Source organism: Entelurus aequoreus, linkage group LG27 (genome assembly GCF_033978785.1).
Source record: "Entelurus aequoreus isolate RoL-2023_Sb linkage group LG27, RoL_Eaeq_v1.1, whole genome shotgun sequence".
NCBI lineage: Eukaryota > Metazoa > Chordata > Actinopteri > Syngnathiformes > Syngnathidae > Entelurus > Entelurus aequoreus.
The window spans coordinates 15,796,049-15,810,797 of record NC_084757.1 but is presented as its reverse complement, the minus strand read 5'-3'; the positions used below and the strand labels follow the sequence as shown (position 1 = coordinate 15,810,797).

Here is a 14,749-nt window from a genome sequence, read left to right as displayed (position 1 = left end):
TCTCCCTGTTTGAAGCTAGGAAGAAATGTGAGGCTCAACAATTCTGATTGGCGAACATGGCTGTCACTCAAATGGAGACAAAAGAACAAAAATAACACAGCCTTCTGCAGTTAAGTGTCTATTCGATGTCGATTAATATATAAACTGCAATAAAAGCTGACTAATTTTAAGTGTATCCAAGCTTACTTTCAATTTTATTGTCATTTTATGCCAAAGTTTTGTCATAAAGTGGAGATAAAATGTTTCTTTGGACATACCCCAACACAACAAAGCAGGAAACAAACAACTATGTTTGGACGCGAACGTTCAAACGAGGCGTAAACATGTCCTGCTGCTTGGCAGTTGGCACCAACAACATCAACGACATTGTCTTGAACACAGAGCACTTAAAAAAAAAAAGGCACTTCAGCAAATTGGGAAGTCTGCCTTTCTTTGCGGCCCAAACATCTGTGATGAGCCTCGACTGGGCCATCTGCTCTCAAAAAAACAACAACAAAAAAAGAACAGGCAATCACATTCCGGCTGATCACTCATTATGGCTGCATACACCACACAGACATTTTATATCATTTCCAGCAACACGACTTTCGTCTTTTTTAGTGCAAGCATCTGCTTAAAGTTGGATTGTCAATCATCAAATTAGCATGCAGGCTAATGCTAATGCTGCATTAAAGACTGCTGGAGTGTAGGAAGTAGTGCTGCACGATTAATCAACATCAAATCAACTTTGAGGTTTTAAGTAGTCCGATAAATAACCGCTAAAGGCTGAGGTTGTTAGTATTGTTGAGCCTTGCGTTTGTTCGTCTCTCACTTTAAACAGGAAGTAAGAGGTCCCACTCTGTGCATCGCTCTCAGCACGTTTATTTACTAGTATAATTAACTGAACGCAGTGAGCCCTCTATTCAGTCATTCACAATTAGCGGAGCGCCTGTTTCACAAACACAGGGAGCACGTACAGAGATCCTTGCCACTTGCAACTGACCAGTGTGCTGCAAAGTAACAGAAGTTAGGAGGAAAACAATTTTTATTACAAAGCCAAACGTCCCGTTTTTGATATATTTCAGCTTCAAATTGGATGGGCAATATACGCTGGTTAATACGGACGGACGAGAGAGAATGCCACGATCACCTGACAGCAATAAACAAAAAAAAAACCCAAACTCGTTTTTCCAACTTGGAAAAAAATGTACTATCCAATAACAGTACAATGTAAAAAACCTGCTTAGTGGCCTTGTGGTTAGAGTGTCCGCCCTGAGATCGGTAGGTTGTGAGTTCAAACCCCGGCCGAGTCATACCAAAGACTATAAAAATGGGACCCATTACCTCCTTGCATGGCACTCAGCATCAAGGGTTGGAATTGGGGGTTAAATCACCAAAATGATTCCGGAGCACGGCCAGCGCTGCTGTTCACTGCTCCCCTCACCTCCCAGGGGGTGGAACAAGAGAGTAATTTCCCCACACCTAGTGTGTGTGACTATCAGTAGTACTTTAACTTTTAACTTTAATGTTAAAAAATTCTACATGAAAAATAAAAGTTTATATTAGGGATGTCCGATAATATCGGACTGCCGATATTGTCGGCCGATAAATGCTTTAAAATGTAATATCGGAAATTATCGGTATCAGTTTCAAAATGATCGGTATCTGTTTCATAAAGTAAAATATATGACTTTTTAAAACGCCACGGTGTACACAGACGTAGGGAGAAAGTACAGAGCGCCAATTAACCTTAAAGGCACTGCCTTTGTGTGCCGGCCCAGTCACATAATATCTATGGCTTTTCACACACATAAGTGAATGCAAAGCATACTTGGTCAACAGCCATACAGGTCACACTGAGGGTGTCGTATAAACAACTTCAACACTGTTACAAATATGAGCCACACTGTGAACCCACACCAAACAAGAATGACAAACACATTTCGGGAGAACATCCGCACCGTAACACAACATAAACACAACACAACAAATACCCAGGACCCCTTGCAGCACTAACTCTTCCGGGACGCTACAATATACACCCCCCGCTACCACCAAACCCCGCCCACCTCAACCTCCTCATGCTCTCTCAGGGAGAGCATGTCCCAAATTCCAAGCTGCTGTTTTGAGGCATGTTAAAAAAAATAATGCACTTTGTGACTTTAATAATAAATATGGCAGTGCCATGTTGGCATTTTTTTCCATAACTTGAGTTGATTTATTTTGGAAAGCCTTGTTACATTGTTTAATGCATCCAGCGGGGCATCACAACAAAATTAGGCATAATAATGTGTTAATTCCACGACATTATATATTGGTATCGGTTGATATCGGAATCGGTAATTAAGAGTTGGACAATATCGAAATATCGGATATTGGCAAAAAAGCCGTTATCGGACATCTCTAGTTTATATCCTTTTAAATAGTTACTTGCATTATTATATATTACAATAGCTTTACATTATAATCACTGTATATCATTATGTCATGGTTATTTCTTAAGTTTAAGAGCATGATGTAGACAAAAGCTTTGAGTCTGCAAAAAGCAAAATAATTTTTTTAAAGTCAATTATTGCATATTGTTCTAATGTGTGGCACCTTGAGACAAGAATATGTTGTTTGACAGTGTAAAAGTAACTTGTCTTACTTCCCTGGTTTTATGCATTTTTATGTGTAAAATATAAAAATCGCAAATCAAATCACAATTGTGCAGTGAAAAATTGCAATTTGTTTTTATCTCAATATCGTACTGCCCAGGTAGGAAGTATCCCACTTGGAGGTTACCAGGTTCAAATTCAAAACGTTCCGGTCTGACATGAATAATAAGAACATGGCTTACCCAATATGTTAATACAGTCAGGCTCCGCAATGATAAACACTCGCCCCCACAGTGTGGTGTTTATCAGAGGCGACCTCCAACATTTGGAAGTAGAAACAGCCCTGACCTCAACCCAACTTGTTGGATCAACTTGAACATGATGTTTGTGCTAGAATGACCAACAGAACCACATTGGATAACTCCTGGTTGAGGTGTGGAGTTCCGCCCCAAAGCAGTGTGTGAACAGCATCGAGAGGAGTGCGAGGGTGTTTTGGCATGTTCATTTGTAAAATTACCAATATCCCCTCGTTAATAATTAATTCAATTATCTGAGCCACCAAAGAACATATAAACAGTCAACAGCAGCACAGAATAAGTCATTTCTGAAGAGACACTTTATATTTTTTTAACTCGTTACAAAATTTGAGACCACAGTGGATATTTGCTTTTGCACCTGGAGGTTAATTGCATAGAGGTGGGAACCAGGGAAGACTTCAAAACATAGCCTGTGGCTAAAAATAGACTTTTCCACCATGTTCTCGGTGCATTATGGACAGACATACTCACACTAATAACAAATCTGAATGTAAAAAATTGTCTGTTTCATTGCGATGTAGTTCTTCACTTATTTTGTGTTATTTCCCACTAAATTCTCAAGAACTGACCATTGCAAAACAGGACTTACTTCTTTCGACGTGTTTTTGAAGTACTGTATATTTCGGACTATAAGGCGCACTTAAAATCCTTTAATTTTCTCAAAAATTGACAGTGCGCCTTATAACCCGGTTCGCCTAATGTACAGAATAATTCTGGTTGTGCTTACCAACCTCGAAGCAATTTTATTTGGTACATGGTGTAATGATAAGTGTGACCCGTAGATGGTAGTCACACAGAAAAGATACGTGTAGACTGCAATATGACGCTAGTAAACAACACCAAAACTTTAAATGTTCCATTGAAAATAAAGAACATTACACACAGCATTCAAAAAACTGTTAAAATGTTTTAGTATGACTTCGAAGCCGCACCGCTTGATGGATTGTCGGCCCATTATTTGGTACATGGTGTAATGATAAGTGTGACCAGTAGATGGTAGTCACACAGAAGAGATACGTGTAGACTGCAATATGACGCCAGTAAACAACACCAAAACTTTAAATGTTCCATTGAAAATAAAGAACATTAAACACGGCACTCAAAAATCTGTCAAAATGTTTTAGTATGACTTTGAAGCCGCACCGCTTGATGGATTGTCGACCCATTACGGCTACCGTAGTCAGAGATACAAGTATTACTATGGTGTGTGTATGAGGACTGCAAAATGGCACCCATTAGCAGACATTATCTGGCGTTTTGTTTCACAATATTATGCAAAACCAACTTTTCTTACATTCTGGTACCTGCTGATGTGTATTTGAGATCTGCATAAGTCCTGAAAATTTGCGCAAGCCCGCCACTGTAGTCCGTGCCGATGCCGTAGTCGATAAGCTTCTTCTTTTTCACTATCTTCTTGTTATAGGGCATTCACCCTCAGCTGTTGCCATTTGTGATATAATGTAGCATAAAGTTCTAACTTATATCTCGCTATGGAAGCGCTAAAAACTACCAGTGTAGTGAGTTTACATTATTCACCCACGGAACTTTAGTTATTAGAGAGTTCCGGTCGGATGGTTTTTCACGGGACACATTTCCGGCGTTGTTGTTGCACTAGTGAGCCACGGATGAGAAGATGCTGCTCCGTTATTGTTTTAAGTAAAGTCTGAATGTCATTAAAACAGTTAGCTCCATCTTTTGATGCTTCTTCAACTCACGTCCTTTCACGCTACAACAAAGATATCCTAGAGCTGCACTTACCTGAACACTCACCACTTTATTAACTTGCTTAACTCTGATAGAGATCTGCTGTGCAATATGTTTTGAAATTTTTTATTATGTTTTTAAAAATTTTATTATTGTTTGTTGTCTTAGAGTATTGTATGTAGGTTGTTTTAAAAGCACTGAGCTGGATTGCTGTTCAATTTCGTTGTTTCCATACAATGACAATAAAGGTATTTGATTCTGATTCCGAGAAGACGCTGTCGAAGGTGAGCCACGTAAATAAGACCGCCCACAAAACGGCGCATCCTGAAGCGACTGTCAGAAAACGACGGGCTATAGAGCGTTTTCTATTCGGGCTCCAATACTATGGAATGCCCTCCCGGTAAAAGTTAGAGATGCTACCTCAGTAGAAGCATTTAAGTCTCATCTTAAAACTCATTTGTATACTCTAGCCTTTAAATAGACTCCCTTTTTAGACCAGTTGATCTGCCGTTTCTTTTTTTTTCTTTTCTACTCTGCTCCCAACCCGGGGTGGACCGCTAGCCTGTCCATCAGATGGGGACATCTCTACGCTGCTGACCCGTCTCCACTCGGGATGGTTCCTGCTGGCCCCACCATGGACTGGACTTTCGCTGATGTGTTGGACTTTCACAATATTATGTCAGACCCACTCGACATCCATTGCTTTCGGTCTCCCCTAGAGGGGGGGGGGGGGTTACCCACATATGCGGTCCTCTCCAAGGTTTCTCATAGTCATTCACATTGACGTCCCACTGGGGTGAGTTTTCCTTGCCCGTATGTGGGCTCTGTACCGAGGATGTCGTTGTGGCTTGTACAGCCCTTTGAGACACTTGTGATTTAGGGCTATATAAATAAACATTGATTGATTGATTGATTGATGAAGATGGTCTGTAAAACATAATCTATGCAACATTTTGACCATAGAACCACCATTACATTATGTAAACCACAAGGAAGTCTTTTCCATTTAGAAAAAAATCATAATATGACCCCTTTAATGCCCCTTTTATATGAAAAAAGACCTGAATAGACCCGCTCATCGGCAGTACGCCTTATAATCCGGTGCGCCCTATGGTCTAGAAAATACGGTACGTCAACATGCCTTCCTGAGGATGAATTTATATTTTTGAAAAAAGCCACTGAACGTCGTCTCAGTCAGTCTCCCTGAGACCGCGAAAGGTGAGAATGGAACAATTGATGTCGGACTAATCCCTGTGCCATGTACAACAAGCCCACTAACATGTGTGTCTGCGCAGCTTGACTCAACCACTGGCACCTCGTGGCGGTCATGTGCCATGCAGACCCCCCCCCCTTCAGTGTGTTAAGTGTGTGTTAGTGCATGTGCCCTAAAGTGGAACTAAATCTCACAAATGACTGCATGTGTGGTTGGAAGTTAGGTCACAGGAGTGCAACTATTCTTAGATTGGTTTATTATTTAATGCGTTGGTATGCTTTACTGAGGTGTACTTACTGACTCTGTGCGAGGCAACCCGGCGCCACACTGGTCTGCGAATGAGGACTGATCTGCACACTGGTCAGCTCCCGCATGTCCACCTGGACGTCGGTCACGTGACCCGGCAAGGGTTTCAGCACCGTCAGAATCTTCTCTACTATGTTGTCGCCATGGTGACCAACAGCTCCTGGGTATAAAAAAATGAGAAGAGTTGCAGTTAATTTATATTTTTTTATTTTGACTGTGGTGTCGTGCCGATTAAGATTGTCCCCACAACAAACTGAATAAAGTATACTGTTTAATATGTTAACCTTAAAAGTAGAGATGTCCGATAATGGCTTTTTTGCCGATATCCGATATTCCGATATCGTCCAACTCTTAATTACTGATACCGATATCAACCGATACCAACATATGCAGTTGTGGAATTAACACATTATTATGCCTAATTTTGTTGTGATGCCCCGCTGGATGCATTAAACAATGTAACAAGGTTTTCCAAAATAAGAGAACAACTTTAACTCAAGTTATGGAAAAAAATGCCAACATGGCACTGCCATATTTATTATTTAAGTCACAAAGTGCATGATTTTTTTTAACATGCCTCAAAACAGCAGCTTGGAATTTGGGACATGCTCTCCATGAGAGAGCATTAGGAGGTTGAGGTGGGCAGGGTTAGAGGGGGCGGGGTTGAGGTGTGGGGGGGGTATATTGTAGCGTCCCGGAAGAGTTAGTGCTGCAAGGGGTTTTGGGTATTTGTTCTGTTGTGTTTAAATTGTGTTACGGTGCGGATGTTCCCCCGAAATGTGTTTGTCATTCTTGTTTGGTGTGGGTTCACAGTGTGGCGCATATTTGTAACAGTGTTAAAGTTGTTTATACGGGCGCCCTCAGTGTGACCTGTATGGATGTTGACCAAGTATGCCTTGCATTCACTTGTGTGTGTGAAAAGCTGTAGATATTATGTGATTGGGCCGGCACACAAAGGCAGTGCCTTAAAGGTTTATTGGCGCTCTGTACTTCTCCCTACGTCCGTGTACACAGCGGTGTTTTAAAAAGTCATAAATTTTACTTTTTGAAACCGATACCGATAATTTTGAAACCAATACCGATAATTTCCGATATTACATTTTAAAGCATTTATCGGCCAATAATATCGGCAGTCCGATATTATCAGATATCCCTACTTAAAAGTATAAATATTTTCAAAATAATTATTGTAAAATACGAAATGTACTATTTTTAACAATGTCCATAAAATACTGAGAAAAGTATAAATAATAATATTGTAAAATACTAAAAATGGACATAATATTATTCATATTGTTTGATATTTAAATATTATAACAGTTTTGTAAAATATTGAAAAACATATTATACATAATATTGTAAATACTGGCATTATAAAGGGAACATAGTAAATAATAAGTAGGTAATATATTGTAAAAAAAAAAAAGAAGAAAAAAGTACAATATTAATATATTACATTAAATACAGAATTGTTATCCAAGTATTATATATAGTATCTAATACAGAATATTGTTTATAGTGTGAAATTCAGACCCTTGTTTGTGTTTGAGAAGCCTTATGGGCATGACTGACATAATATTTTTTTTCCCATTGGCCAATGGGAGAGTTTAGATTGAGGCTCATTAATTTGCCTAGCAACAAGTCATTGTAAAAACATGTGGCCAGGAAAAATAATCTGAATAGTTCTGTTCATCTACATAGGATAATTTCACTTTTCAAAGTGTAAAATGAATAAAACATCCATCCATCCATTTTCTACCGCTTGTCCCGTTCGGGTTTGCGGGGGGTGCTGAAACCTATCCCAGCTGCAGTCGGGCAGAAGGCGGGGTACACCCTGGACAAGTCGCCACCTCCTCGCAGGGCCAACACATGTTTCGGCCATTTTATCATTTTAAAAGGGACACTTAAATAAATATAATAATAGAAAAAAAAAACATCAAACAGTAAAACTGAGTAGAGTAGTTTTCCTGTTTCCTAGAAACGCACCTGTGAGGTCCAGGGTTCTGTCCACAAAGATGATGGAGGCTTTATTGGGGGCAGTCTTCCTGCGGTTTTTAGCCTGGGGATGACCGGACAGTTCTCCTGCTATCAGGCGACTCATGGGGCCCACAGCGAAGCTCTCCTCTCTGGTTCCTGTAGCCTCGAACATGCCATTCAATGCCTCCGCCAGCGACTTGATTTCAATCTGCAGCTTGGCAGGCAGCGAGGGGACGTCCACATCCTGCAGGCTCCCAAACCGCTTTTTCTCAGGACGCTTGGCGTTGATGGCGTGCAGGTCGGAAGGCAGCAACGGGAAAAGCTGCGCGTACGCCGGCGCCAACAGCAGCTGCTGGGACACAGGAGCGAAGGTCAGAGGCACGTGCATGACCTCGGCCGTGTAGTTCATGTCGCCCATCCACTCGCACAGCTTGTCCTCGAACTGCTCGAAGACGGGCGACCCGTCCACGTCGGCCGTGACGTTGTTGGCGAGCAGGTGCAGCGAGTGGGACACGGTGGTGACCACCACGCAGTACTGCAGGTGGCTGAGGGAGATGATGTCCTTGATGGTGTCCACGGTGCGCCCCTTCAGCAAAGAGCTCACCTAAGGTTGAAAAATAGCATTTATTTTCAGAAACAGCTCATTTTGATCACAATCCGATGACGACTTTTTGAAATATTGAAAGTTATCCACCCTCAATGGCAACTAATGAATATGAAATCAAATAGAATTTGGGTATAGAAACATACTAAACATTTAGTTGTGCCATAAGAATGACGAGATGTATGCAGTTATTTACGGACCGTATTTTCTAAGACGCACTTAAAATACATTTTTTTCCTCAAAACTCGACAGTGCGCCTTATAACCCGGTGCACCTAATGTACGGAATAATTCTGGTTTTGCTTACCGACTTCGAAGCAATTTTATTTGGTACATGGTGTAATGATAAGTGTGACCAGTAGATGGCAGTCAAACATAAGAGGTATGTGTAGACTGCACTATGATGGCAATATGACTCAAGTAAACAACACCAACATTTTATATGTTCCATTGAAAATATAGAAAATTACACACAGCGCTCAAAAATCTATCAAAATGTTTTAGTACGACTTTGGTAAGCTATGAAGCCGCACCGCTTGATGGATTGTATGGTGCTTCAACAAACAAGTATTATTTTGGTGTGTGTATAAGGTAAGACATTATCTGGCGTATTGTTTCGCAATATTATGCAAAAGCAACTTTTCTTACCTTCTGGTACCTGCTGATCTGTATTTGGGATCTGCATGAATCCTGAAAAATTGCGCGCATCCGCCTTTGTAGTCCGTGCCGACGCTGTAGTCAATAAACTTCTTCTTTTTCTCTATCTTCTTGGTATGGGACATTCATCCTCCACTGTTGCCATTTCTAATATAAAGTAGTGTAAACTTCTTACCTATATCTGTCAGTAAACTCGCCATGAAAGCACTAAAACATACCGGTGTAGTGAGTTTACATTATTCACCCAAGGAACTTTACTTATTAGAGAGTTCTGGTCGGACGGTTTTTGTTGTTGTTTCCAGATGAGGAGATGATGCTCCGTTATTGATTTAAGTAAAGTCTGAATGTCATTAAAACAGTTAGCTCCATCTTTTGACACTTCTTTCACTCCCGTCCTTGCACGCTACACCGCTACAACAAAGATGACGGGGAGAAGACGCTGCCGAAGGTGAGCCACGTAAATAAGACCGCCCACAAAATGGCACATTCGGATGCGACTGTCAGAAAGCGTCTTGAAGATGATCTGTAAAACATCATCTATGCAACATTTTGACCAAAGAACTACCATTACATGTTATGTAGACCAAAAGGGAGTGATTTCAGTTTATAAAAAAATTATAATATGACTCCTTTAATGCGCCCTATATATGAAAAAACATCAAAAATACACCATTCATCGGCAGTGCGCCTCATAATCCGGTGCACCCTATGGTCCGGAAAATCCGGTACATACACAAGCCGTGGCGACAACATCAGATCCTGATAATACTACAGTACATATTCTAAATTTAATAGAGAGTTTCAGCTGCTTGTTTGTTGTTCAAACAGCCTAGTAGGTGTGGCTGTTAAATGTCAATGCAGCAATACATCAGTTTATTTGAAAAAGATCGGACGGCAGCGATGTCATTTATTCAAGTTTGTTGCTGGCCAGGCCAAGCGGTGGACTAGTCAGTTGAGTTGAGTTGAGTTTGAGTTTATTTGGAACATGCATGCATACAACAGAATACATCACAATTTCCAGTTTCTCTATTCAACATGTTCGAAAAGGAGTAGAAAGAAGCAGAGCTTATTTAATCCTACCCCTTTTCCTTTACATAGCAGTTGCTAAAACTTTTGTTCACTTCCTGCTCTCAATTTATTCACAATATACTCCATAACTAATAACAATAAAAATAAATAAATAATAATTAGTGAAGTAAGTTATATTTCATATGGTGAGATGAGTAAGATTATCTACCGAATGTTTATCATGGTTCTTCTACTTTGTACTTTGTAAACACTTTAAGTTTGAAGAGTTTCTTGAAGTGGATCATTTTAGAACATTGTTTGATTTCTTTGGTTAACCCATTCCATAATTTAATTCCACATACTGATATACTGAAGGTCTTAAGTATTGTACGTGCGTACAAATGTTTTAAATTACATTTTCTCTAAGATGATATTTCTCCTCTTTTGTTGAGAAGAATTGTTGTACATTCTTGGGTTGCATATTATAGTTTGCTTTGTGTATAATTTTAGCTGTTTGCAAAATCTCTATGTCGTGGAATTTCAGTTTTTTTGATTCAATAAATAAAGGGTTTGTATGTTCTCTATATCCAACATTATGTATTATTCTAACTGATCTTTTTTGTAACACTGTTAATGAATGAAGTGCACTTTTGTAGTAGGTAGGTGGGTGGAAATGTAGGTTACATACCACAGTTGGAACATCTCCGGGTGGTGTTTGCATGTCTGAGTACTACCAAGAACACCCATTCGGGATTAATTGGACACAGTAGAATTGAATGTCCGATGTGGGATCTGAGCCGAGGATGTCGTTGTGGCTTGTGCAGCCCTTTGAGACACTTTTGATTTAGAGCTACACTACCGTTCAAAAGTTTGGGGTCACCCAAACAATTTTGTGGAATAGCCTTCATTTCTAAGAACAAGAATAGACTGTCGAGTTTCAGATGAAAGTTCTCTTTTTCTGGCCATTTTGAGCGTTTAATTGACCCCACAAATGTGATGCTCCAGAAACTCAATCTGCTCAAAGGAAGGTCAGTTTTGTTGCTTCTGTAACGAGCTAAACTGTTTTCAGATGTGTGAACATGATTGCACAAGGGTTTTCTAATCATCAATTAGCCTTCTGAGCCAATGAGCAAACACATTGTACCATTAGAACACTGGAGTGATAGTTGCTGGAAATGGGCCTCTATACACCTATGTAGATATTGCACCAAAAACCAGACATTTGCAGCTAGAATAGTCATTTACCACATTAGCAATGTATAGAGTGTATTTCTTTAAAGTTAAGACTAGTTTAAAGTTATCTTCATTGAAAAGTACAGTGCTTTTCCTTCAAAAATAAGGACATTTCAATGTGACCCCAAACTTTTGAACGGTAGTGTATATAAATACACTTTGATTGATTGATTGATTGATTGATTAAGTTATGTACTTAACAAAAAAAGGTGAAATAACTAAAAACATGTTTTATATTCTAGTTTCTTCAAAATAACCACCTTTTGCTCTGGTTACTGCTTTGCACACTCTTGACATTTAGGGCTATATAAATAAACCTTGATTGATGTCGTTCAAACGAATGGACAATTTGTGGGACTAGAATGTCCATTGGTGTGAATGGTTGCTATCTAGACCAGTCCCCCCGGCTCCAGCTCACACATGACCTAATGAGGACATTATAGATGGACCGTTCCTGGTTCTATTCTTTGCAGCCAGTGCAACAATTCAACTAGATTGGCATTTTAACAGGTTATTCTCATCACAGTGGCACAGGGGTTAGTGCATGTGCCTCACAATACAAAGGTACTGAGTAGTCCTGAATTAAATCCCGGGCTTGGGATCTTTCTGTGTGAAGTTTGCATGTTCTCCCCGTGACTGCGTGGGTTCCCTCCGGGTACTACGGCTTACTCCCACCTCCAAAGACATGCACCTGGGGATAGGTTGATTGGCAACACTAAATTGGCCCTAGTGTGTGAATGTGAGTGTGAATGTTGTCTGTCTATCTGTGTTGGCCCTGCGATGAGGTGGCGACTTGTCCAGGGTGTACCCCGCCTTCCGCCCGAATGCAGCTGAGATAAGCTCCAGCACCCCCCCGCGACCCCAAAAGGGACAAGCGGTAGAAAATGGATGAATGGATTCTCATCAATAATATGTACAAACCTCGTTTCCATATGAGTTGGGAAATTGTGTTGGATGTAAATATAAACGGAATACAATGATTTGCAAATCCTTTTCAACCCATATTTAATTGAATGCACTACAAAGACAATATATTTGATGTTCAAACTCAGAAACTTAATTTTTTTTTTTTTGCAAATAATAATTAACTTAGAATTTCATGGCTGCAACACGTGCCAAAGTAGTTGGGAAAGGGCATGATCACCACTGTGTTACATCACCTTTTCTTTTAACAACACTCAAACGATTGGGAACTGAGGAAACTAATTGTTGAAGCTTTGAAAGTGGAATTCTTTCCCATTCTTGTTTTATGTAGAGCTTCAGTCGTTCAACAGTCCGGGGTCTCCGCTGCCGTATTTTACGCTTCATAATGCGCCACACATTTTCGATGGGAGACAGGTCTGGACTGCAGGCGGCCCAGGAAAGTACCCGCACTCTTTTTTTACGAAGCCACGCTGTTGTAACACGTGCTAAATGTGGCTTGGCATTGTCTTGCTGAAATAACCATGAAAAAGACGGCGCTTAGGTGGCAGCATATGTTGTTCCAAAACCTGTATGTACCTTTCAGCATTAATGGCGCCTTCACAGATGTGTAAGTTACCCATGCCTTGGGCACTAATGCCCCCCCATATCATCACAGATGCTGGCTTTTGAACTTTGCGTCAATAACAGTCTGGATGGTTCGCTTCCCCATTGGTCCGGATGACACGATGTCGAATATTTCCAAAAATAATTTGAAATGTGGACTTGTCAGACCACAGAACACTTTTCCATATTGCATGAGTCCATCTTAGATGATCTCGGGCCCAGAGAAGCTGGCGGCGTTTCTGGATGTTGTTGATAAATGGCTTTCGCTTTGCATAATAGAGCTTTAACTTGCACTTACAGATGTAGCGACCAACTGTATTTAGTGACAGTGGTTTTCTGAAGTGTTCCTGAGCCCATGTGGTGATATCCTTTAGATATTGATGTCGGTTTTTGATACAGTGCCGTCTGAGGGATCGAAGGTCACGGTCATTCAATGTTGGTTTCCGGCCATGCCGCTTACGTGGAGTGATTTCTCCAGATTCTCTGAACCTTTTGATGATATTATGGACCGTAGATGTTGAAATCCCTACATTTCTTGCAATTGCACTTTGAGAAACGTTGTTTTAAACTGTTTGACTATTTGCTCACGCAGTTGTGGACAAAGGGTGTACCTCGCCCCATCCTTTCTAGTGAAAGACTGAGCATTTTTTGGGAAGCTGTTTTTATACCCAATCATCGCACCCACCTGTTCCCAATTAGCCTGCACACCTGTGGGATGTTCCAAATAAGTGTTTGATGAGCAATCCTCAACATTATCAGTATTTATTGCCACCTTTCCCAACTTCTTTGTCACGTGTGGACATATCAGTTTGAACATCAAATATGTTGTGTTTGTAGCATATTCAACTGAATATGGGTTGAAAATGATTTGCAAATCATTGTATTCCGTTTATATTTACATCTAACACAATTTCCCAACTCATATGGAAACGGGGTTTGTATGTTTCAACTTTATTTAAACAGGCTGTTGTGGGATAACCTGCAAATCTCACTGTATTCCTACCATTTCCTAAATAAAATGGCAAAGTGTCCAACTGTATTCTCACCACAAACACCGCCTTGGGCTCGTTGTCGCTACACGACTCGAAGCTGGAGAACTGCTTCAGGTTTCGGGCTCCAGCCTGGAACAAGGCGGCGGCACCCCCCGCGCTCCAGTGGAGAACCTCCGAGGAAGTGTCGTCCATAAACACCACGGCCCGGTTCACCTTGGACAGAACCCGGTCCCACATTTGGACCGGGAAGTGCCAGACCGCCTCCGGTGTTAGCATGTTTTTGGTCTCACCAAGATAGTGACAGCAGCTAGCAAAACAAACAGGTTGATGACGTGTCGGTACAGCGTCGCGGGGATAATACGTCACACAACAGCGTTGCCATGGTGATGGGCAGTGGCGTTGCACAGCATCAGTCGGTTGTGGACGGATAGATATTTATTTAAAAATGATCCAATCGAAAAATAAATGTGCACATATAACATACTTTTAACTGACGTTAGTTGATTTGACCATTATATATATATATATGTTGGCCCTGCGATGAGGTGGCGACTTGTCCAGGGTGTACCCCGCCTTCCGCTCGATTGTAGCTGAGATAGGCTCCAGCGCCCCCCGCGACCCCAAAAGGGAATAAGC

At 40.8% G+C, this 14,749-nt stretch overlaps 1 protein-coding gene across 1 annotated transcript in view; it reads right to left on the bottom strand.

Moving 5' to 3' along the window:
* The window catches only part of scfd2 (sec1 family domain containing 2), a 352,539-nt gene extending 338,034 nt beyond the window's left edge, over window positions 1-14,505 (bottom strand). The window contains exons 1-3 of the mRNA XM_062038370.1: window positions 14,168-14,505; window positions 8,103-8,697; window positions 6,108-6,276 (exon numbers count right to left, since the gene is read on the bottom strand). Coding sequence (XP_061894354.1) covers window positions 6,108-6,276; window positions 8,103-8,697; window positions 14,168-14,389 — 986 coding nt within the window. The 5' untranslated portion in view covers window positions 14,390-14,505. The remainder of the gene's footprint in view (window positions 1-6,107; window positions 6,277-8,102; window positions 8,698-14,167) is intronic.
* Between the last annotated feature and the right edge of the window lie 244 nt (window positions 14,506-14,749).